Below are 24,423 nucleotides of genomic sequence, written 5' to 3'. Positions count from 1 at the left end.
TGCAAAGCAAAATCATGTTTCTAATTGCACTGTTACTTTACTTCCCTAAAAGTGGTGATGACTAGCCATCAAGAATTCTACAATGGAGGAGGTAAAGGAGGAGGTAAGAGTGGCTTGAGATTTCATATAGAAATTGTGAAAATGTACAATACAGTTATCATTGTGAAGTGTCGCTAGTGTAGTTGTGCTGACTCATTGATTGAAATGGAACAAAACACACAAATAAAATGAAAAATCATTGCATGCGGGATATGTCTAAAACCAATTTGCACATTTTGTGTAAAACCTGTGTAATTAACTGTCATAGAAAAGGATTTTTTGTCCCACACCAGTAAAAATGTAAATACTGGACTACTGATTTCTACGGTTGTCCTGTGTTATAGGCAGATGGGAGCATTACTTAATTTTGATATTGCAGTAACAAAAGGCAATAATGAAATTCAAGATACACTTGTAGCATATTTCGGCTTATTGAAATGCTGTCTTACAACTTTTATCTATAGGCTGAAGTTGTATATTTACCACCACCATAGTGCTAATAAAAAGTCCCACAAACTGCAGTTATTATATAGGGTGTGTGATCATGCAGCTTTAAACTCAGAAATATGCCTAGACTAAATCTACATGCTTTCACCCTTGTGGACGGAAAGGGGAACCATTGTTGATTCTCCTGTACTGGCACAATGTGGCCGAATGTATCCCCATCTTTGGGGATGTTTGTTATAAGGGGTGTCGTTTTTAGGAAGTTATTTGTGTTTAATGCAATCAGACAATGCAAATTTTAACTTGAAGCTGTCATATCATGAACATTTTTAATGTACTTTAATTTTATGTATATGTGCTGCTCCCTCTAAAACAGCAATAACCAGTGCCTCGTTTTATAGAAGACATCCATTCCCTCAGTTACTGGGACAAGTTCCATCAAATGTATTACTGTGTTCTAGTCTACTGTACAATACTTTTGTTGCCTTGTTGTAGCTTACACAAATAATTGGTTTAAAGTCATAACAGCCAGAGGGCCGGGGGGTTTATTAAAGTCAGAATGCAGAATTACCACAGGCATTTAAAAAAAAAACATATGGCACCTCTGGCTACAAAAGGGACATAAAAAAAGCCAAGGAAAATAACGCACTTAATAGTTAATTGTTTGATATTGTCTTTGCACATTTAACTGTTGCCCCCACTTTTCTTTGTATCCTTCCTGTCTAATGCATGAGTAATTAGCATGGTATTGCAACTGTCTGTTGAGAGTTTAAGTAAGCAATACGACCCGACAGTATTGGTATTGGGCAATACCAGACCGCCCAAGAGTGTAACGAGGCCTGACGCCACAGACTTGGAAAGTACCGGGGGGGGGGTCTTATTGTGCTTATAAAATGGGCAACTGTTCTGAAAAAAAAGGACAAAAACAAGTTTTGTGATTTAAATTAAAATAAAAATATTTCCTTTTCAGGAATTTGTGAAGGAAACTTGATACTCTACCTAGACATCCGTTGTGTCTATCTGTCTGGCATGCAATTAACACATTACATATGTATTGTATTGTTTGTATTAATTGTGTTATAGTATTCATTTTTAATGAATACATATTTACCATATGTATCTCAGTTTTAAACACTGATATATAAGAGAAATCTGTTCATAAGGATTGTTGTGAAATTTGATTTGCTTTTGTGATTTTAATTTAAGTATTGCAATACCAGAACACATGTATTTGTAAAGATGTTGTTTTCTTTTTTCCAGCAAAGATGTCACGGAAATTAAGCTTGCCTACTGAGCTAAAGCCAGACTTGGGTAAGAAGCTTTTAAAATTTTACTGAGTTTGGTCATTTATTTGCGCTAGTATTGTAGCATAAGCCTACCACTATCATCACCGACTCATGTCTCTTAACAAACCCACCCAATTTTTTTTAAATTAATTAACATGGTAAAATAATTATCTCAAGGATAGCAAAGTTGAGAAAAAGCACTCTGCTCTGCTTGGTAGAGCTTTTAAACCGTATTTCAGGAAGCATACCCATAGTATAGGACACCTAATACAACTCCAAAATGTATTTTAATTAGGGCTTCTGATTTTCGGTTTTAACTGATAAAACACACCCGATACAAAAAAAAAATAATAATCAGTATATGGCCAACAAACACCAGAAAAACACTGGAAATGGTTACTCAATTCATGTTGACTTCACCCCTTTCCGATTATTAAAAAAAAAAAAAAAAAAAAAACTACCTTTCCCAGTGCACTTGGGCCATGTCCCTCCTTTCTGACTTGAATATATCATTAAATCATTCTGAATACTTTAAACCCACCCCAACTACTGAGTGGCAGCAAGTGCCTACATTTTTTTATTGGAGACTCTGCTTGCGAGATTAAATTAGAAACAGAGATTTGTTCGTGGGATTTAAAGCTATATTACAGTTATATAGGGAGGATTTAAAACAATATTGCAAATTGTGGTGAAATGTAAAAAAATGCCTAGATGCACAAAAACCCCAGAAGAATGTGACCATAAGGATTTCGTTGAGGAAGACAGTAGTTGAAAGAAAGTACAACTTAAGTGTCGAGTTACAATACATACCGTATTCCTTCGAATTTAAGAATGTAAGACGCAGACCAAATTTCCCAGCCTCAACTTCTGGAGAAAAAAAAAATCAAATAAAGATGCATTTACTCATATAAGAAAACGACGTATGGAGGCAGTTTGCGGCTGTCCGCCATCACACAGAGCATTACAGTTATGCGCTGCTTCTCATTTCCAGTTGTGATTATTCACACATGTTTTTCTCCCTTTTTGTGAACTGTGGTATTGCTTGGCAAGTAGAAAAATACCTGGGTCTGATTAGAACTGAGCCTAATAACGAAACGCTGAAATTGTAAAAGCTTCTCTTCAAATTCCTCAGGAAGCTAATGACATTTTGTGACAGGGAGGACCCAGTCACTGGTTCAGCTAAGCTGCTGCTGTGGTAAACAGGAAGGCTTGCCCGGAGCTGAGCTGATCGGTTGGTCCTGATTGGCTGGGTGACGTGCCCCCTGGAGCCTACGTCTGTTTAAGAACGCAGCAGCACCAGTTTGAGGCTACTGCACCACGGCCATAGCGCTGAGCAAAAGCTTTACATCGAGGAGGAGAGCGTCCGCTCCGCAGGGTAACCACTACGGCACCCTTCAACTGCCAGTCAATCACGTTGCTGTTTGGGTTCTCGGGTAGTCACATCTTTTGTTGACGATGTTTAATACTGTACTCGGAATTTAAGACACAGGCCATTTTTGAGAAGAAAAACTGGTCTAAAAATGTGTTTAAATTCAATGGAATATGGTATGTGACAGAAAAAAAAATGCCCAAGCATTTTGGAAAGTAACCAAAAATAATATATATATATATACAGCTCTGGAAAAAATTAAGAGACCACTGCAAAATGATCAGTTACTCTGGTTTTACTATTTATAGGTATGTGTTTGGGTAAAATTAACATTTTTGTTTTATTCTATAAACTACTGACAACATTTCTCCCAAATTCCAAATAAAAATATTGTCATTTAGAGCATTTATTTGCAGAAAATGACAACTGGTCAAAATAACAAAAAAGATGCAGTGTTGTCAGACCTCGAATAATGCAAAGAAAATAAGTTCATATTCATTTTTAAACAACACAATACTAATGTTTTAACTTAGGAAGAGTTCAGAAATCAATATTTGGTGGAATAACCCTGATTTTCAAGCACAGCTTTCATGCGTCTTGGCAATGGGGTTCAGGTCTGGAGATTGGGCTGGCCATGACAGGGTCTTGATCTGGTGGTCCTCCATCCACACCTTGATTGACCTGGCTGTGTGGCATGGAGCATTGTCCTGCTGGAAAAACCAATCCTCAGAGTTGGGGAACATTGTCAGAGCAGAAGGAAGCAAGTTTTCTTCCAGGACAACCTTGTACTTGGCTTGGAAGAAAACCAATGCAATATAGTGCAAAATAGATATAATCTGTACATTTAAATACAGTATGTGTACCAGTATCGTACAGGTTATGCATTCCAAATATAACCAGTAATCATTTCCCTGTTTGATAACTTTAATTCAATATCAGCAGATGTTTAAATACTCTTTTTTTTGCAGACAGAAAATATCCCCCCTGGAAATGCTGCTGTTTTTTCAACAGCATGCCTCAAAACATGTTGCTCCATTCTGGAGAATCAAAAGCTGTTGTCTTGTAAAAAATACAAATCTTTGTCAAAACTGTTGTTTGACAACAGTTTAAACCTGTAATTCTTAACTATTTTAACCAGATAAGGGATTGAGACATCGTCATTGTCGTCTGTTTAAGAAGCATTTTTCTAATGTACAAAAAGCAAAAGTTCAGAAAGAAGAAATGCTCAGGACTCGCTCAACCCCTAATTTCAGTGAGTCAGTAGAAAACAGGGTTTTGGTTCACCACTGCTTTCCAATTGTTTGATTGATTTTGGGACTTGATGTTGGACTTTTTTTTTGTTTTATTAATAAATGATCTTGTTTGAAATCACGATTGCACATTTATGTTGCTGCTCTCTAGAGTAAAAGGTGCAGTCTCTCTTAAAAACAATACTCTATTTGTGCAGGGAACTAGTATTTCCAATATACAGGTACTAGTTTTTCATGCACACACTTCATTTAACTTATCTTCTAACCCTTATTTATTACTGTTGAGTGACAGTAATTTGTACTGATGGGATCCCCAGAGATACAGGAAATTCCAGACGTAGTGTGTTTAAACAAGTACTGTCTATGTACATTAGTCCGTCGCATAGATAAATCAGGCAGTTATAATAAGGTGTTATTGCACATTTAGCCCTGGCAGGACCAAGGAAGATCTGTCAGTTACAGCCCTTACTGCAATTTAGAAAATCTACATCCAGTTACAGCATAGCAAGAAATCCTATGTATAGTATTTCAGGATTGTAATTTTTTTTTTAAATAAAAAGGGACACTGCATCTTCAGCAAGCAATCAACACCCTTTCGCTGTCTCTAATTAGGAAGGACACATTTTTCTTCCTTGCAGCGCTGTCTGTTCTCTTCTCATCGAGTTTATGCCTTTGTCAACTTTCAATCATACAAATGTGGTCAAATAAAAGTCTGAATAAATGAGCGATAATATAAATAAGTGGTTCTTAAAGAAGAAGAAAAAAAGCCACATTCGGCATTTTGGATTGGGTATTTTAAACAGTCAAATGGGAATGCAGTTCAGAGGTGCTGTTACTCTTGGGACCGGGCATTGCTGCATTTTAACCTGTGTTTTCAACAGACAAATACAGTGGTGTCCCCACATCTTGGATCTAAAACCAGAAGACAGCATTATTATTTTATCCAGAAATAGGAAACACAAGAGAAAACTGTGAGAAATGCTTAAAACACATTGTAGAATAGTTTTTGTTCTTTTTTAAAGTACACGCCTGTTAATGTATACACCTATGTTATTCAGATATACTGTATAAGCTGCTGGCCAAAATAAAGAAAAGTGCAAGAAAAAAAATATGTTTATGAAAAATAAATGATGCATTGCTGCTTCCGAGTTGAAATACAGCACATAAACAGAAGATTAAAGTATATACTTACTGTACTCTATGATAAAAAGCAACATGAGACTTGTTAAAATGGAATGCATGTTACTGTTTCCACTGCTAGAAATCTGCTAGTATCAAAACAGGAGCATTATTCAGCATCATACTCACAAAAGGGGGAAAACCTACAGTATGCACATTTGGGTATTTAAGCACAATGTCCATATAAAGCTGCATATGTGTCTATGCTAAAGAACACTGCAAAATGTACAAAAACGATTTGATAATTCCCCCTCCACATATAAGTGGATTTCCCCATTTACTATGCCTGCATTAATGTGAATGCACTGTACATACTATTACTGCATCTACAGCACATTATTACAAATAGTGTAAACTATTGTTTCCAGTTTAAAACAATCTCAGATAATCAGATATGTAAAAGCATTTAACCTAAAGTTCTGCTCTCTTCTGGTTTACTGGGTATGCTTGCATCGACACTGATAATTTTGTTTGTACCAGCAAATCCAGCGTTTCTTGTCTGAGATTGAACTTCACAGTTAAAGACTTCATTCAGATCACAATTCTCATTCAGCAAGAGGGTTGAACAGTTCCAGGAACACAGTTTTACACAAATATTAAACACTCTAACCTGCCAGTGTGCCTTGTATTGAAGTGATCTACTAACCAAAAGGGAAATGTAGGAAATATCCAAGTAATATTTGATTTACATTTTTAGTGGATAGACTAACTCAATAACCTACAGCATGAGCTTGTGTCTATCTCTCTCTCTCTCTTTTTCTCTCTCTGGCTTCCCTGCCTTCCTCTTCTCCTTGTTACTCCCAGATATCAGAGACAACTCGTTCAGTCGCTCGCGCAGCTCCAGTGTGACGAGCATCGACAAAGAGTCCCAGGAGGCCATCACATCGTTCCAGTTTTGTGAGACCTTCACACGGAAGACCGATAGTACCACGGCTCCAAGCCTGTGGGTGGGCACTACCCTGGGCACAGTGCTGGTTATTGTACTGAACCTCCCGCCTGCAGGAGAACAGAGGCTTCTCCAGCCTGTCATCGTTTTGCCCAGTGGTAAGTGTCTGGGTAACACCAGAGGCCCAGTTGTATAAGCTTTGTTTAATTTCAAAAGGGCTGGTGCCCATAAAGGGCATATGAGTAATACAATAAAAAAAAAAACCCTCGCAAAGTTTATATCAATTGATACAACTTTGTCATTTGAATAAAATACTCATTTGAAGCTTTTCAGAAACTTGAGTTTTTCACACCAACCAAAAAAGGAGAAAACAACTTGCAAAACTTAAGTAAGCAGCAACTCAGATTAAAATATGGACACCTATATTTACATTTCAGTAGTGGCTTTCTAGTTTTGCTGTTCCACAAACAAACAAAACAGGAGAACTGTTGGAGTGGGTCAAAAGCATATATGAAGTAAAAACCTTCAGTTTTAAAAAAAAAAGAACCGTTTTTATTTTTTGTAGCTGAATCTAAGAAGGGTAAAATAAAATTGGACCCAAATCAACACATTTTGTCTTTGTCTAACCAAGGCCTCAGTATGATGAATCAGTGATATTCTTATTATTTCTCATTTATAGATTAAAACTTTAAGCAACTGTTAAATTCTCAAATAAGGGGGCCATGTTGGACTAAGCTGTTCAGAGATGTTAGAGACATTACATCTCAAATGGTTCTACCATTGTGTTTTTTCTTTGTCCTTTAGGTACAATGATAAGACTTAAGGGGGCTATTTTGAGGATGTCCTTTCTGGACTCAACAGGAGCATTGTATCCTCCAGCCTGCGAGCCCTGGCGTGAGCCCAATGCCCCCGATGATAAGGATGAAAAAGACAAGTTAAGAAAACGACGGCCTGTGTCCATATCCCCATCAGCCTCTCAGGAAATCAGTGAAAACCAGTATGCAGTGATCTGTTCAGAAAAACAAGCCAAGGTTATCGCACTGCCATCCCAGAACTGCATATATAAACACAATATCACAGAGACTTCGTTTGTTCTCCGGGCTGACATGGTGCAAATGAGCAACAGCATCTGCCTTGCCTGTTTCTGTGCCAATGGACATATCATGACATTAAGGTAATGTTTACCTCTTTTATTCTCATTCTGGTGACATTGACTAACCAGTAAATTTAAACCTGCAGTATGGTGGGTTTATATGTTTCCCTTTAAAAGCAATTTTGTCATTAAAAAAGATGATTACATCAGTCGTACCTCCATGATGAAGCTGGTGTTATATTGCTCCCTCTTCGACCAACCCATAATTCACATTTATGTCACTTATACATCCAGTAAGAGGTGACAGTGTGAACTTATTGAAGATACGCTGAGATACAATTTTTATATATATATATATACAGTAATCCGTCGCATATCCGCCCTACCCGTTTATACGCCATTATCAATCGCTTCGGCAACGTTAGTTTATTATTGAACAGAGAAGATTAGTTCAGAGATTGTAGATCCACCAGAGTTTTTGTACCCTGTGTTGTATGTGCTCCGTGCGCAACCATTGCTGGAAGTGTCACGTGAGCTGTTCAGCGTGTTGACTTGATATGTAAATAAATCCTGTTCTCCTGCGGGGTGCGTATCAACTTCAACTTCCGTCTCGCTCTCCTGCCTGTCACTCAGCAGTGAGCGCACGCATCCACACGGCAGACAGCTACTCTGTCACAAGCATTAATACCCTGCATCTTCCTAAACAAGGGATTTAGGGGAGTTCTCTTATAAAAGCTAAATCTCAAAACAATAATTGTGTGAATATAATGTACTGCCGTCCCTTTTCTTTGAACGTGCCAGCAATAAAGTCACTGACAAGGTGAGTGTCTTTTATTTATTAACCACAAACAACTGTAGCTGGCTTCCAATCTCACACTGTAGGCAGGTACTGTTTCTCACTCAAAAAACTGTCACACACTTTAACGGCTCCTCCTCCACCATTCACACACAGAGCAGTGCAATCTAAGTAACCCCATTCACTCCCGGCTGCGCAATCACACTCGCATGCATACCAGTTTAACAATACACACAACGCGTACAACACATAACAACCACAGCAGCGGGTCTTCTGAGCCCCCAGTTGTCCGGGTTGCTACAATAATAATTTTTATAGCTGTGTATAATGGTATTTAAAACAGGATTCATTTATCCGCCTTTTTACATATCCGCCCTTACTCTGGTCCCACGGCAGGTGGATATGCGACGGATTACTGTATGTATGTATGTATGTATGTATGTATATATATTGCTCTTATTGTATGTAACACAATTTTTGTTCCTGGGTAGTAAGTGTTCTTTCCTAATTGCTTATGCCTCAAAAGTATAGAAAATGGTTATTATTCCCACCAAACTTTGCTTTTGTGACCAGGACAGTGATATTTTGAACTAAAGTATACTAAAGTAATACAAAAATGACTACAAAAGATTTAGAAGTGAGTAGTTTTTCGAGATTTACGATTATACTGTAAATCACTTTCACGAATCAGCCCCCAAATGTAGTCTCCCATCATGTTCTCGTTATACTGTCCTTGGTAGCGGCGTTCAAAGTCCAGTATATCCTGGTGGAAGCGCTCGCCTTGCTCCTCTGAGTACGCTCCCATGTTCTCCTTGAATTTATCAAGATGAGCATCAAGGATATGGACTTTGAGGGACATCCTACAGCCCATTGTGCCGTAGTTCTTCACCAGAGTCTCAACCAGCTCCACATAGTTTTCGACCTTGTGATTGCCCAGGAAGCCCCGAACCACTGCGACAAAGCTGTTCCAAGTTGCTTTCTCCTTACTAGTGAGCTTCTTGGGGAATTCATTGCACTCCAGGATCTTCTTTATCTGTGGTCCAACCAAGACATCGGCTTTGACCTTTGCCTCAGACAGCTTAGGGAAGAAGTCTTGAAGGTACTTGAAGGCTGCCGACTCCTTATCTAGAGCTCTGACAAATTGTTTCATAAGGCCCAATTTGATGTGCAGTGGTGGCATCAGTACCTTCCGGGGGTCCAACCAGTGGCTCCCACTTGACGTTGTTCCTCCCCACAGAGAACTCGGTCCGCTGTGGCCAGTCCCACCTGTGGTAGTGCGCCTTGGTGTCCCTGCTGTCCCAAAGGCAAAGATAGCAGGGAAACTTGGTAAAACCGCCTTGGAGACCCATCAGGAATGCCACCATTTTGAAGTCTCCTATGACCTCCCAGCCGTACTCATCATACTTCAAGGCGTCCAGCAAGGTCTTGATGCTGTTGTAATCCTCTTTGAGGTGCACCGAGTGAATGCACCGAACTGGTGGGCTTAAGGCCCCTGTATTTATACTACTATTTATATTACTGGAAAGTTCTAGAAAGTTCTAGAAGTTACTTCAAGTTTACTCAGCACTGAATCTATCTGGAATGTTCTGGAAAATAGGTAAATTTCAAAATATCACTGTCCTGGTCACAAAAGCAAAGTTTGGTGGGAATAATAACCATTTTCTATACTTTTGAGGCATAAGCAATTAGGAAATAACACTTACTACCCAGGAACAAAAAAAAAAAAAAAAATTGTTACACGGTGTTATTACTTGTACTGTAACACTTGAAATGTATTTGCTTGCGATTGTAAGTCGCCCTGGATAAGGGCGTCTGCTAAGAAATAAATAATAATAATAATAATAATAATAATATATAATTACACACACAGTCACAGACAAAAGTATTTGGGCAGTTAAAAACATGAGAAAAAAACAAAGTGATTTCTATATTTTCTAATTGTTCTATTGAACGATGTAAATTACAGTAGAGATTCAGCTTTATGATAAAACAACAAATTATTTCATAACATGCATAAAATGAAAAATAACATGCAAAAACTAATTTCACACTTTGACAAGTATTTGGGCAATCAACATATTTCATATGAAATCCATTCGTTGTTAATTATTGACAGTTATCATGATTGAAAACCAACACCTGATGATAATTATAGAATAAATACATAATCAAGTGCTGAAAAATAAATTGGAAATGTGTGATTCCAAAGAGGAACAAAAAATAGTTAAAAGTACAGCAACAATCTCAAAATGGCAGTAAACTAAACAAAAAAGAAGAAACTACCAGGAAAATAGCAGAAAGACTTGCTTTACCGAAAAGTACTGTGTGGGCTATTAATGACAAACACAGGAGAACAGAAACTACTGCAACTAGCTCCAGGTGTGGAAGACCAAGAAAGAATTGTTCGAGCAGCCTGGCAAAATCCTCGGATTACTGCAAAAGATTTGACACAAGAATTGAGAGAAGATGGTCAGGAAATTCACGTGCAAACAATTCAATAATACCTTAACAAGATGAATGTCCATGTGTGAAAACAAGATGCAAACCTTTGTTAAAAACAATACACAAAAGAATGCGATTTGGAGTTTTCCATTGAATACTTGAAGAAGCCTGATGATTTCTTCAACCAAATTTTATGGTCAGACAAATCCAACATAAAACTTTTTTCACCAAGAAAGCAACAATATGTTTGGAGGAAGAGAGAAGAATTCTTAAGTTCATCATGCCCAGTGTTAAACATGGTGGTGGTTGTGTGATGGTATGGGCTTGTTTTTCGACCTCAGGCACTGGCAACCTTGTAGAAGGATCAGTGAATGGATCAAGAAATGTTGCTTTCATTTGTTACCCAATGCTAGAAGACTTATTGGACAGAAATTTGTATTCCAGCAGGATAATAACCCTAAGCATCCTGCAAAGTCTACAAATGAATTTCTGAAAAAAAGAAAGATTACAGTTATGGATTGGCCATCTCAGTCCCCAGACTTGAATCCCATCAAGATGTTATGGATTGACTTGAAGGCTGCTGTTGCAAAAATGAAACCAAAGTTGATTGCAGAACTCAAAGCTGTATGTGTTGAAGAATATGCAAAAATATCTCCGGAAAGATGCCAGTAACTGGTTTCAAAATGCGAAAAAAGACTGCAAGCTGCAAAGGAAGCAAAGAGTGGTCACACAAAATACTAATGTAAGGGTGCCCAAATAAAAAAGTCAAAGTCAAAGTGTGAAATTAGTTTTTGCATGTTATTTTTCACTGTATGTATGTTATGTAATAATGTGTTGTTTTATTATAAAGCTGAATCTCTACTTTAATGTATATCTTTCAATAGAGCATTAGAAATTCTAGAAATCACTTTCTTTGTGTTTTTCCAAATTTTTTTAACTGCCCAAATACTTGTGTCTGTGTGTATATATAACACGGCTTGGAAAAATAACAACCTCTGATTGGTTAAACAGCATCACGTGACCATGCATATATATATAGCGTATAGCACAGCTTGCATACTAATGAGCCGCTTCACACTGAATAAATCAATACGCACCACTGCATTCTAAATTCCATGACAAACTGCCATTTTATTTGTTATTAGTTACAAAAACACAGCCAGAAATGAGTGACATTTGACCTATTTCCTTTAATATATTTGGGGATGAAACTCCACAGAACTGGTACAACACCAACTTTCTGAGTGAAGAAAGCAGTCCATCTGAAAAAAAGAAATAATAAAATAAGTGCACCAGCAAGAGTAGACACATAACAGTAGATGAGGAACAGCTGAATGAAATAGAAGAAAACAAAGATTGAAAAAACTACAGCATGGGCTGGTTAATGTACTGAAAGAAAAAAAATATAGACATTAATTTTATGAAAATAAGTCCAAAAAATCTCAACAACATTAAGGGAATTTTATGCCAGTGCAAGAAGTTCAACTGGGGACCAGTGTTCTGTCTCCAGTTTTATAACGCTGAGCTGGACTAAGTACATATTTTAACAGTAGAAGTTTTAACATCTATGCTGACAGCAAGTTTAATGCAATAATGTATTCCTGTCAGTCATGTAAACTCTTAGAAAAGCAGGTAAAGACAAGGCCAGACACAACCCCCCGAATTACCAGCATGGATTTGAAGTGTCTGCGGGAAACTGAGGTACTGTCCCCTGACACCGTGGTCGGACTGGTGCGTAAAATCTGGTTCGATCGTCAGCTTAATCTGGCACGATTTGTACGCGAGGGTGTCCGACAATGAACAAAAACATATTTTGAGATCCAAAAGGATGAAAATGTACTAGAATATGTGTGCCTCATATATAATGAGTTCACAAACTCACAATCCGGCTTCAGTCTCCATCGCAACTGCTCCCCTTACTTTCTTAGTGTCATTTGAAACTCCGCCCATCATCACAGCTTGTGGTCAGTCCTCTAGTTTTTAGTGAGATGGCAGAAATTCACAATAAACGAACATGTGCAATTTATTTTTAATAAGTAAACAATTAATTAAATTAAATACATTTTGGGACTATATTAAACTGTGGATGTATACACAATAAAAGTTTCTGGTTTTGTCTTAATTTAAATGTGTTTAAATTATTTTAATTATTTTTCTTCCCACAAATGACAGGTAGCCGTGTTATAAGAGGTATAAACCACTTCGGGCCGTGTCGGTTCTGATGATATGTACCCCTTCTAGGGTGGTTAAAGGCCTCCCCAGGCGTGGTATGTATCATGGGAACCACATGGCCCGTCGTGGTTTATACCTTATATATACCTTTTACTCGAAAACAAAGAATTTTAGGAAAAATCTTTTGTAGCAAAAGTTTTGCTTTTGTGGATGAGGAAAAAAAAGTTACAAGAAATAATGTCTACAATTTATTTCAGCAATTATTTTGCAAAACTCCAAAAATGCTAATTCAAAAGTATTCATACCCTGACGAGGAAAATGAAATGAATAGCTAGTTGAGGCACCTTTAGCAATAATAACCTCTTTTAAATGATTAGGACATTTGTCAGTGAGCTTTTGGCATAATTCTTTAGTGATTTTTTACCGTTCTTCAACGCAAAATTGTTTGTTCAGTGAAATTCTGAGGACTTTTCTTGTACACAGCCTTCTTCAACTCATAGCAAAGATTCTCGGATTCCCTGATATATATTGGGTGGTACTCACAGAAAATCTTTCTTTGTTATGGTTAACCAGTTGAAGCCTTTTATAATCCCCATCTAGAGTAGATTTTGATGTGTGCTTTGGATCGTTGTTGTGTTGGAACGTCCAGTTGCGCTTTAAACCAAATTTTGTAGCGGATGGTTTCAGATGATTGGCCAATGTCTTTTGGTATGCTGTGCAATCCATTTTACCATGTATTGGTACTAAATTTCCTGTGCATTAGAGGAAAAACTGCCCCATTGAAGGATATTACAACCTCAATGCTTGACAGTAGGTATGGTGTTTTTCTTTGTACGCCTCACCAGACTTTCTCCAGACATAACGATTATCAGTGTGACCAAATAGCTCAATTTTTTTTCCATCACTTCACAAAACCTTTGTCCAGAACTCATATCCATCATTCAAATGCTGTTTTGCTAACTTTAAACGAATGTCCTTGTGACGTTTTCCATAAGAGTGGCTTTTTCCTTGGCCTGCGACCATTGTGGCCTTCACCATGCAATACTCCAAGCAAAACTTTTGCTACAAAAGATACCATTTGGGTATGGAAACTTTTGACTACAACTGTGTATGTGTGTGTGTGTGTATATATATATATATATATATATATATATATATATATATATATATATATATATACAGTGCCTTGCGAAAGTATTCGGCCCCCTTGAACTTTGCGACCTTTTGCCACATTTCAGGCTTCAAACATAAAGATATGAAACTGTAATTTTTTTGTGAAGAATCAACAAGTGGGACACAATCATGAAGTGGAACGAAATTTATTGGATATTTCAAACTTTTTTAACAAATAAAAAACTGAAAAATTGGGCGTGCAAAATTATTCAGCCCCTTTACTTTCAGTGCAGCAAACTCTCTCCAGAAGTTCAGTGAGGATCTCTGAATGATCCAATGTTGACCTAAATGACTAATGATGATAAAAAGAATCCTCCTGTGTCTAATCAAGTCTCCGTATAAATGCACCTGCACTGTGATAGTCTCAGAGGTCCGTTTAAAGCGCAGAGAGCATCATGAAGAACAAGGAACACACCAGGCAGGTCCGAGATACTGTTGTGGAGAAGTTTAAAGCCGGATTTGGATACAAAAAGATTTCCCAAGCTTTAAACATCCCAAGGAGCACTGTGCAAGCGATAATATTGAAATGGAAGGAGTATCAGACCACTGCAAATCTACCAAGACCTGGCCGTCCCTCTAAACTTTCAGCTCATACAAGGAGAAGACTGATCAGAGATGCAGCCAAGAGGCCCATGATCACTCTGGATGAACTGCAGAGATCTACAGCTGAGGTGGGAGACTCTGTCCATAGGACAACAATCAGTCGTATACTGCACAAATCTGGCCTTTATGGAAGAGTGGCAAGAAGAAAGCCATTTCTTAAAGATATCCATAAAAAGTGTCGTTTACAGTTTGCCACAAGCCACCTGGGAGACACACCAAACATGTGGAAGAAGGTGCTCTGGTCAGATGAAACCAAAATCGAACTTTTTGGCAACAATGCAAAACGTTATGTTTGGCGTAAAAGCAACACAGCTCATCACCCTGAACACACCACCCCCACTGTCAAACATGGTGGTGGCAGCATCATGGTTTGGGCCTGCTTTTCTTCAGCAGGGACAGGGAAGATGGTTAAAATTGATGGGAAGATGGATGGAGCCAAATACAGGACCATTCTGGAAGAAAACCTGATGGAGTCTGCAAAAGACCTGAGACTGGGACGGAGATTTGTCTTCCAACAAGACAATGATCCAAAACATAAAGCAAAATCTACAATGGAATGGTTCACAAATAAACATATCCAGGTGTTAGAATGGCCAAGTCAAAGTCCAGACCTGAATCCAATCGAGAATCTGTGGAAAGAACTGAAAACTGCTGTTCACAAATGCTCTCCATCCAACCTCACTGAGCTCGAGCTGTTTTGCAAGGAGGAATGGGCAAAAATTTCAGTCTCTCGATGTGCAAAACTGATAGAGACATACCCCAAGCGACTTACAGCTGTAATCGCAGCAAAAGGTGGCGCTACAAAGTATTAACTTAAGGGGGCTGAATAATTTTGCACGCCCAATTTTTCTGTTTTTTATTTGTTAAAAAAGTTTGAAATATCCAATACATTTCGTTCCACTTCATGATTGTGTCCCACTTGTTGTTGATTCTTCACAAAAAATTACAGTTTCATATCTTTATGTTTGAAGCCTGAAATGTGGCAAAAGGTCGCAAAGTTCAAGGGTGCCGAATACTTTCGCAAGGCACTGTATATATATATATATATATATATATATATATATATATATATATATATATATATATATATATATATATATATATAGTATTTATCTTGCCCTTAATTGTATTATTACTTGTACTGTGATACTTGAAATGTATTTGCTTACGATTGTAAGTTGCCCTGGATAAGGGCGTCTGCTAAGAAATAAATAATATATATATATATATATATATATATATATATATATATATATATATATATATATATATATATATATTTATATATTTATTTTTTTTGTTAAATAATTCCAAAACAATAGAGGGTTTACATGAGCTGTTGGAGCTTTGCCATTAAGAGAAAATTAAATCTGCAGCACTGCTCCATAGGCAAACAGCTGAGCTATAAATCATATGCCAACGCCTACACTCAACCCACCAAAACAAGGTCATGGTCAAATATCTCACCTTGGGTGCCAGGGGAAAGGAAAGAGACTTCAGGGCTGGGTACTTAAATATAATGCTATATGAGAATGTCTTCAGGGCAGTTTCAGAACTAGCACAACATTATTGGAAAGGTAAGAATAAACAAACCGAACAGGATTCAGGTTTTAGGGCTAACACTGTGGAATCATTAAAGAATACATTCTGGGGCTCTTTGAAAATGAAACTTGCAGTCTCAGAGTGGTTCTTGTTATTTTACAAGTCAAATGTATTTCCTTCCATGAAAACACACTGATTAAACTGTCATATTTGCTTACCTCCTTCACCACCTTGTGCAATAAACACGAAGGAAGAAAGCACATACAGTATCTCACATTGTATTGCCTGTTCAGCATACAGTACTGTCAAATATTCTTTTTATTTCAAGTTTGTGTATAATACCGTTGTGAGGCATGTGTGTTAATTGAGTTTGGATAGAATTCCATATAGTGTATGCCTCTAATCTCATTGTATTGATATTTTTAAACGGAAACGAGGCAGTACTGTATAATCAAAGTTTTGCATTGTTGCTAATTTGTACACATTATCCACTGTTGGGTGGATTGTGAAGGACCTGCCCATACATACATCACACTTGGTATACCTAGTACTCATAACCAATTTGCACTTTTTTCTAAAAATGAACCCCTGTGGCTGTTCTTTGTTGTTTACTTAATGAGAAATATATTTCATGGATGTTTGTTATATGAAGTTGTGCTACCGACATTCTTGTAAACTATTCCAGTTGGCCCTTTAATGCAGAACAGCCGTGTACACGAGTGCATCTCAGTGGCAACTTAAACTTGACTACATTTATTAAATATCAATTCTAACTGTAGTGGTGCGGTAGCAAGTTTATTGTAAGATGCTTTCAGTAGTATAACCCCCTTCTTTTTTTTATTTTCCTACTGAAGTTTGCCAAGTCTAAGACCGCTGTTGGATGTAAATTACCTGCCCCTGACCGATATGCGGATAGCTAGAACTTTCTGCTTTACCAACAACGGGCAGGCTTTATATCTCGTCTCACCCACTGAGATCCAGCGAATAACCTACAGCCAAGACATGTGTGAGAATTTACAGGTAAGAAGCAAAACAGCACAGCTACTCTGTCATTACATCATCTGTGTTTTTGAACTATACATGAACATTTTTAAATATATCCTGAAGTAGATTTATTTTTATATAAAATCATCTTGATGTACTATCAGCGGTCTACTAAGGTCTGGCTAATATTTCTTTAACAAGTGGCTTAAGGAAACTCCCTCAGTCACTGATAAGTGGGTATAATGTTACAGTACATTCTTACTTAAGTTCACAGATGTTTTTATTTACATTAGTTGGCTGCTAAGTTACTGGGGGGGGGGGACTAATTAAGCAGCCTAGTGTAGTATAATTTTGGTGTCACTAGTGATCATTTCCATTTGACAAATAACAGGAGATACTGAGACTCGCAATAAACCATCAACGTCAGTTTCCATTGCAATCGTTTGGACTTCTTACAAACACAACTGGCTTAAAATGGTCACGTTGTACTGTGTCTGAGCTTAATCCTCTGGACACTTATCACTCTTCCTTAAATGGGCTCTTATCTGCCCCCTATTTTACTGCATCTAATCCTGTACTTTAGAGTACTTTTAATCTGTCAAGTGTTATTTAATCTGTAGTATTTTGTATTTAATTATATCCTGATGTAACTATCACTGACACTGTTATCTGCTCTGTTATTGAATCGTATTTTGTCATACTTGTACTTGCTAGAACCAAAGTCATTGTATTTATCTTGCTCTTAATTGTATTATTACCTGTACTGTGATTCTTGAAATGTATTTTTGTTTACGACTGTAAGTCGCCCTGGATAAGGGTGTCTTTCAATTGGTTAACCATAACACATCTTTCTTTGTTATGGTTAACCAATTGAAGACTTTATAATCCCCGAATGGAGATGCTTATTCCAAGCGACAGGAATATAGCGGAGGCATGTGTGCGTCACCCTTAAGAGTATCTGGAAAACTGGGTGAAGACACTGTATCTAAGTTTTGTAACTAAAGTTACATACAGCCACCGTTTACTCTGCAAATAGAAGGAACCATAACTTAATTTTAAACAAAGGAGCTTTATTTGGTATAGACCTCTGGTTAAGCATTTCCATTAAACCTCAGCTAGTCTGCTATTAATCTAATTCATACAATTAAAAAAAAATCTATTTAACAATGAACATTCAGACAGCAAAAAAATGGCTACATGGCATTCAAAATCGCAGTAACAAATATTAACTTATAAATATACCAAGCATCAAAATAAACTTATTTATTATAAATACAATTAACATACTCCTCAGCTCATTCATTGATGATGCTTTAGTAAATTATATATGTATACCGAGCATCAAAATAAACTTATCACTAAAAAAATAAAAAGGTATATACATGATGGAAATGATTAAATGTTTTTGGTTTCTTTTTAGTCACTCGATCATTCATCCTTGATCATGACACGGTTGAGTGACTATGACTGAAGCATATGCACTTATCTACCTAATTAGTGAGACAGTTCATTGGACACTGGATATAGAGTGATTTCAGCTGTTGAATTGCAAGCTTGAATAAAAGCAATAAAGAAAATAACAGAAAGAAAAAAACATTTTCTATCAAGAGAGCAGCGCCTTCGTGCAATCGGCATGTTGGAGGCTGGACTAGGGCAGCGTACTGTGGCTCGCTGTCTTGTGTGCTCACAGCCAGCAATTTCAAACCTGGCGAGACGGTATAAACAGACACACACTGTCAATGACAGACCACGAACTGGGAGACCAAGAGTCACAACACCTGCCCAAGATCGACAGATCATTTTGCAGCATCTTCATGATGTCAATTGTTAATCAGCAAAATAAAAAGTCACTGCACCTGCTCTAAAACAGTTTGTCATTTTTTCAATCACATCTAGTGAATTTTATCCAAATATAAGTGATATGTTTATTTTGATGCTCAGTATATATTCTTTATAAGGCAATTATTTGCTTTACATTTTCTTAAATAATAATGTGTTCTTGATAACGGTGTTTCCAACACCAAAGTAAAACATTCACTGTTTGATACACCATTGTCAAGGACACATTAATCTTGTTTGTTTATAAAAATACAAATGTCGAGCACTGGACATTTTTAAATGATATATTAATGGTTAAATAGTGTTTTTTTTGTATTCACTAGAAAGTTAGATGGAGTAATGTGCCTTTTAAGAAGAATGGAAAGTAAAATATTGGGGAGAGATGATTTGAGAGGTAAACCGTTAAACCAAAGTGTAGAAGCATGGATCGATTAAAGAAATCTAAATTGCATTAAATAAATCTCTCGTTTCAAATAAAATATTGCAAGATATGTATTTTGCTGAAACAATCTATCTGAAAAATGAAGAAAAGAAAGATGCATTTAAAGAAAATTTGCAAAAGAAAAAAAATTACACTGCTCTGCACACAGCTTGCTTGGTATGTAAACAAGTCTGCTGGTGAAATGCATTTTGAAAATCTTTTGGAAACAACTCTACTTATAAAAGTTGCAGCTTGAAAAAAAGTAATTATTGGATGTCAGTCAGGCTGTGTTCAAAGGTTTGAAGGTTTGTTCGCTAGCCAGGAATTCGATGGTCATTCTGAACCTTCAAAGGTTCGTCAGACGACATTCACGCACTATATGTTTTTGTTTTGTTTTTTCTCTGTTAGCAGCACCAGTTTGACAATGTGTGAATACTATAAATCACACATTAAATGTCACTCATGCAAAATTCGATCTTTTCATTTGTGTAATGCATATTACTGAAACAAAAGTTGTTGTATTAAAATCCACTACCAAATCGTTATACGTAGCAACACTATATGGCGCCACTGTCGTGTATTGGACCAGGGTGTATTATGCGAAAGCACTAGGGGGTTACCTATAGCGGTAATAGTATCTTTAAAATATGTACTGAATACCTAGTGTGGAAGACATTGTAAGAGAAGTGCTGTGGTTGAATATGTTGAAACATAAAAAATATAGGGTCGTGGGTTCAATCCCAGGTGGGGGACACTACTGCTGCACCCTTGAGCAAGGTACTTTACCTAGATTGCTCCAGTAAAAACCCAACTGTATAAATGGGTAATTGTATGTAAAAAATAATGTAATTGTATGTAAAAATAACGTGATATCTTGTAACAATTGTAAGTCGCCCTGGATAAGGGCGTCTGCTAAGAAACAAATAATAAATAATAATATTTTTGGAGGCACAACCAATCTCCAGGATCACTTGACAAGTGTGTAAGTTCATATTATTATTATTATTATTATTATTATTGGCTTGGGAAGCCTATTGTTATTGTAAATATGTTATTTATTTATTGTTGTTGTTTCTCCCAAAACTTTAATCTGCTTCTGTTCGCACGCGGTTTAACCAATCAACATGAAACTTGGCAGGTATCATCCCGTGTAGATTACAGTTCAGATGCAAAAAAATTTCTTGGGAACCAGTGAACCGATTGAATTCAATTAAATTTAAAACCGCTTCAGTTGAAAAATGGTTTATTTGATTAACTCCAAAGTTGACAAGCATGATCCCTGTGTCGATACAATTTACTTCTTCAAAAATGGTGTGCGTAAAGCAAGATGGCCACCTGATGCATTTCTTTAAAAACCTTTAAAAATCATCAGTCAAATGTAAAACTAGCTTATAACTCCTTACAAAGTGCAGATAGGTTAATGGTTACTATGGAACACATATAGGAAACCATATGTGCTCTATCCAGAAATTACCTTGCCTGCGACCTTTGTACTTCCCCTTTGTACTTGAGTTCTTTTACATGAAGAGACCCAGATAGTAGAAATATTGTTTCCCAAAGTCCTGCAATTAAATGTCTTATGTGGGTGAAAGCTTTCCGTCTGTAGATGGAATTCTGTCAAAATGGCCTCTCCCAGGTCCATTCTTAACGTTAGCAACAGTGTGACTGCAACAGAAGATGCTGGGCAGTTTGGAGACTACAAAAAATATATATAGGTTAGGTAGTTGTTAGTTTTGTTTGTTTCTTTTCTCTATTAAAATTATATTCATTGAAAAAAGACGAGAGAGAACCAGACTGTTGGAAGTTTGTATGTTTGTGTTTCTGCGGGGCCATAAACGGGTTTAAGTTCAACAACTCTAAATATAATGTTGTTATTGTTATTAAGCACTTGTAATAATCTGAAGCAGTGGTACTGTATTTCGAAGTAACAGAAGCTCGTTTCTATTTTAGTGAAGTAGGCTAGAATGTTTTTTTTCATTAAAAACTTCTTGTTCTCTATTGAAATTGATTTTTAGCTTTCATATTGAAGCTTGTTGTGTACTACTCATTCATCCAATCAAACCAAGTAGGAATCTGCTTGCATCATTTAAGACGTTTTTCAAGTCAACTGAACTTATTTGTGCATAGAAAACTTCAATAGAGTCGCAGTCCTTCTTTCGCAGCCAATGTCATCTTATGTTAAAGGCAGCTGAAATCGTAAGGTAATTAAAATATTTTGCTTATATTACTCTCCCCGTCATTTTGTGAACTGTCAGCCCTTATTAAAGATAAGAAATAATATGCCCAATCCAAAGCAAGTGCAAAACTTGCCCAATTATTCAAAGTAAAAAATAGAAATATTTTAAGAAATGACTTGGTTACACTAGCAGCAGTTACACTATTCTTTTACATTATTTTATAATGGGCAAACGTTGCCCTCTAACTCAATGCACCATATTTATTAGCAAGCACAAAGACACAATTTCTTAGAGGAATAAGATGATTTTAATAGTATAAAACAAGAAAATACTCTTGACTGGTCCTTCCTGCAACTAAGTTTTTACTGCTAAATGTAATACTGTTGAAATTGGTTTATTCAGAAAAAAAAAAAAAAAAAAAAAATTACAAAGTCTTTTTTATACAGTAAACCAGTGCTTTGGACGTGGCAAGTATTTTGAACTGCCTTACTTAAAGAATCATTTCTTTCAAAAGAACAGTATTTGCGTTTCTTTGCGTGTTTAACACTTTTCTTTAATAAACTGCAAGTGGGAATTCTAGGTGCAGCACTGTGCAGAGGTGCCATTGGTACTGGTTGTGCCATTTGGTGTTACTTGCATATATTTGTAATTAATGCATGCTCAGTAAAACCGTAACTTCACAACAGCAAGGTTTGCTTGGTTTCTTAGAGCTTCTTAATTGTAAATTAAAAAAATAAATAAATAATAATAATTTTTGCCTCTCTACGCTTGGCAGTTAGTCCTTCAGTTTGCCCCCCACTTTTTAACAGTTAGGCGCCTATGATTGAGACACAAAATTCTTGGACTATTACTTCTGACATTGATTAAAACACTGAATTGGTGTACTGCTTTAGAATGAAACACTCACCTATAGGTACCAAAACTGTATTGTTGAATAAAAAAAGTTTATTGGTCCAGTGAGTATATAGATTTTTGTTATTATATAGTTAAATAAACTGTAAATGCAAAAGCTTTTTTTTTTTTTTACTGTTGGTTATTAGTTATCAACATTGAAAATGATGTCAAACTAATGTAAATTAAGTCTTTGAAAATTGTTAAAATGGTCCTTGAAGGTCCTTGCAAAGTCCTTGAAATTTGTATCAGAAAAAAACTGTATGAACCCTGTATTTAAAACATCTGATTGACGTAAGCAGAGATTGGACATGATTTTTGCAGCTGAGGTTTTATAAAATTAATATTTTGTGAATCGGGCATACATGCAAAAGGTTTGATCAGTTAACTAGCCTCATGGTAAAATGCCAAGTTGTAAATGAAGTAATTTCTGAATTTCTTTTTCTACAAAGTCAAGTTCAAATTTGCTTCTGAAAGCGGTCCAAATGGCTTAGAATGCATCTGACAGCATGTACAACCCCAGAGTCCTGACCAAAAGATTGGTTTTGCCCCAGGAGTTTCAGTCAAAATGATCAATGGCCACTTTCACCCATGGTTCTATGACTTAGCAGCCCCTGATATGAAAGGATAATTGGATATTAATATGCAAACACACCCTTTATTCTGTTCTGTTTCAGGAGATGTTGGGAGAGCTGTTTACACCAGTAGAAACGCCTGAGGCACCAAACAGGGGTTTCTTTAAAGGTCTCTTTGGAGGTGGAGCGCAATCACTGGACAGAGAAGAACTTTGTAAGTATAAGTTTAACAGTCAATCACAGCTTTTAATGGCACCAGAGGAACCGCTGCCCATTTTCCTTTTGAGGCAATGAACCTTTACTGACTTAATATATTAGCTGTTTAATGTTGATAGCTGTCACTACAGGAATGTACTCTTCTCCCATTCTCAGTCCTGCTGATAAGTTTTCCCTTTCCTCTCTCCCGGTCACAGTTGGTGAATCAGTTGCTGGGAAGGCCTCTCGGAGTCTTGCCCAACATATCCCTGGCCCAGGGGGCATCGAAGGGATGAAGGGAGCAGCGTCTGGGGTCGTGGGGGACCTGGCCCGAGCCCGGATAGCTCTAGATGAGAGGGGGCAGAAACTTGGAGAGCTGGAGGAGAGGGCAGCAGCCATGATGGCCAGTGCTGACTCGTTCTCAAAGCACGCACACGGCGTAAGAACTGATAACGTTTTTCATTTCCACAAGCAACCCTTTGTGATATAGGCGACACACACTTGGCATGCAGTGTTATTCACCATGTTTTGGGGGTGTAAAGCAATCATAAACACAAATACACACAACCATATCTTTATATTAAAAAAACAAGATCTCCACTAAATGTCTCTTCCAAGGGAAGTTTACAGGGGATCAATAATTCAAGGAATTCATTTTTTTTGTTTCTGCTCTTTTTAGATGATGCTGAAGTGCAAAGATAAGAAGTGGTACCAGTTCTGATAAAAAAAAAAAAAAACCAAATGGACTCTGCGGTAATGAAAACAGCTTCATCTGGAAGAAACATGCCCTTTCTCTCTCCATTTATTTCTGCAGGAAAACAGGGGCGGATTCATCATGGAGTACTGCTCTTTCCTAGCACAATACCATACACTGTTTTACCTCAGTCATGTGGCTTTAAACTGAGGAACAGACTGAAAACAAAAACTATTTATAAAGAAGGGAAAAAAAACTTGAAGGTTTTTTTTGTTTGTTTTTTTGTGCCGATGGCGACTGAAGATTGGTGTACTACAAGGGACTGGAGCAGGAAACAAGGACTGATGTGGATGGGTGGGTGGGGAGGGGGAGG

At 37.0% G+C, this 24,423-nt stretch overlaps 1 protein-coding gene across 3 annotated transcripts in view; it reads left to right on the top strand.

Moving 5' to 3' along the window:
- Positions 1–24,098, top strand: part of LOC117402192 (syntaxin-binding protein 5-like) — a 177,634-nt gene extending 153,536 nt beyond the window's left edge. For 2 of the 3 annotated variants that reach the window (XM_059024116.1, XM_034003099.3), the window contains 8 exons: positions 53–103; positions 1,744–1,794; positions 6,372–6,611; positions 7,258–7,627; positions 17,129–17,294; positions 23,264–23,375; positions 23,575–23,795; positions 24,036–24,098. In XM_059024116.1, coding sequence (XP_058880099.1) covers positions 53–103; positions 1,744–1,794; positions 6,372–6,611; positions 7,258–7,627; positions 17,129–17,294; positions 23,264–23,375; positions 23,575–23,795; positions 24,036–24,077 — 1,253 coding nt within the window. In that variant the 3' untranslated portion in view covers positions 24,078–24,098. The remainder of the gene's footprint in view (positions 1–52; positions 104–1,743; positions 1,795–6,371; positions 6,612–7,257; positions 7,628–17,128; positions 17,295–23,263; positions 23,376–23,574; positions 23,796–24,035) is intronic. The other variant, XM_034003100.3, reaches the window with a different exon arrangement.
- Positions 24,099–24,423: the final 325 nt, after the last annotated feature.

The sequence above is a fragment of the Acipenser ruthenus genome, chromosome 5, assembly GCF_902713425.1.
Source record: "Acipenser ruthenus chromosome 5, fAciRut3.2 maternal haplotype, whole genome shotgun sequence".
Classification (NCBI taxonomy): domain Eukaryota; kingdom Metazoa; phylum Chordata; class Actinopteri; order Acipenseriformes; family Acipenseridae; genus Acipenser; species Acipenser ruthenus.
This window is presented reverse-complemented; position numbering and strand designations above follow the sequence as displayed.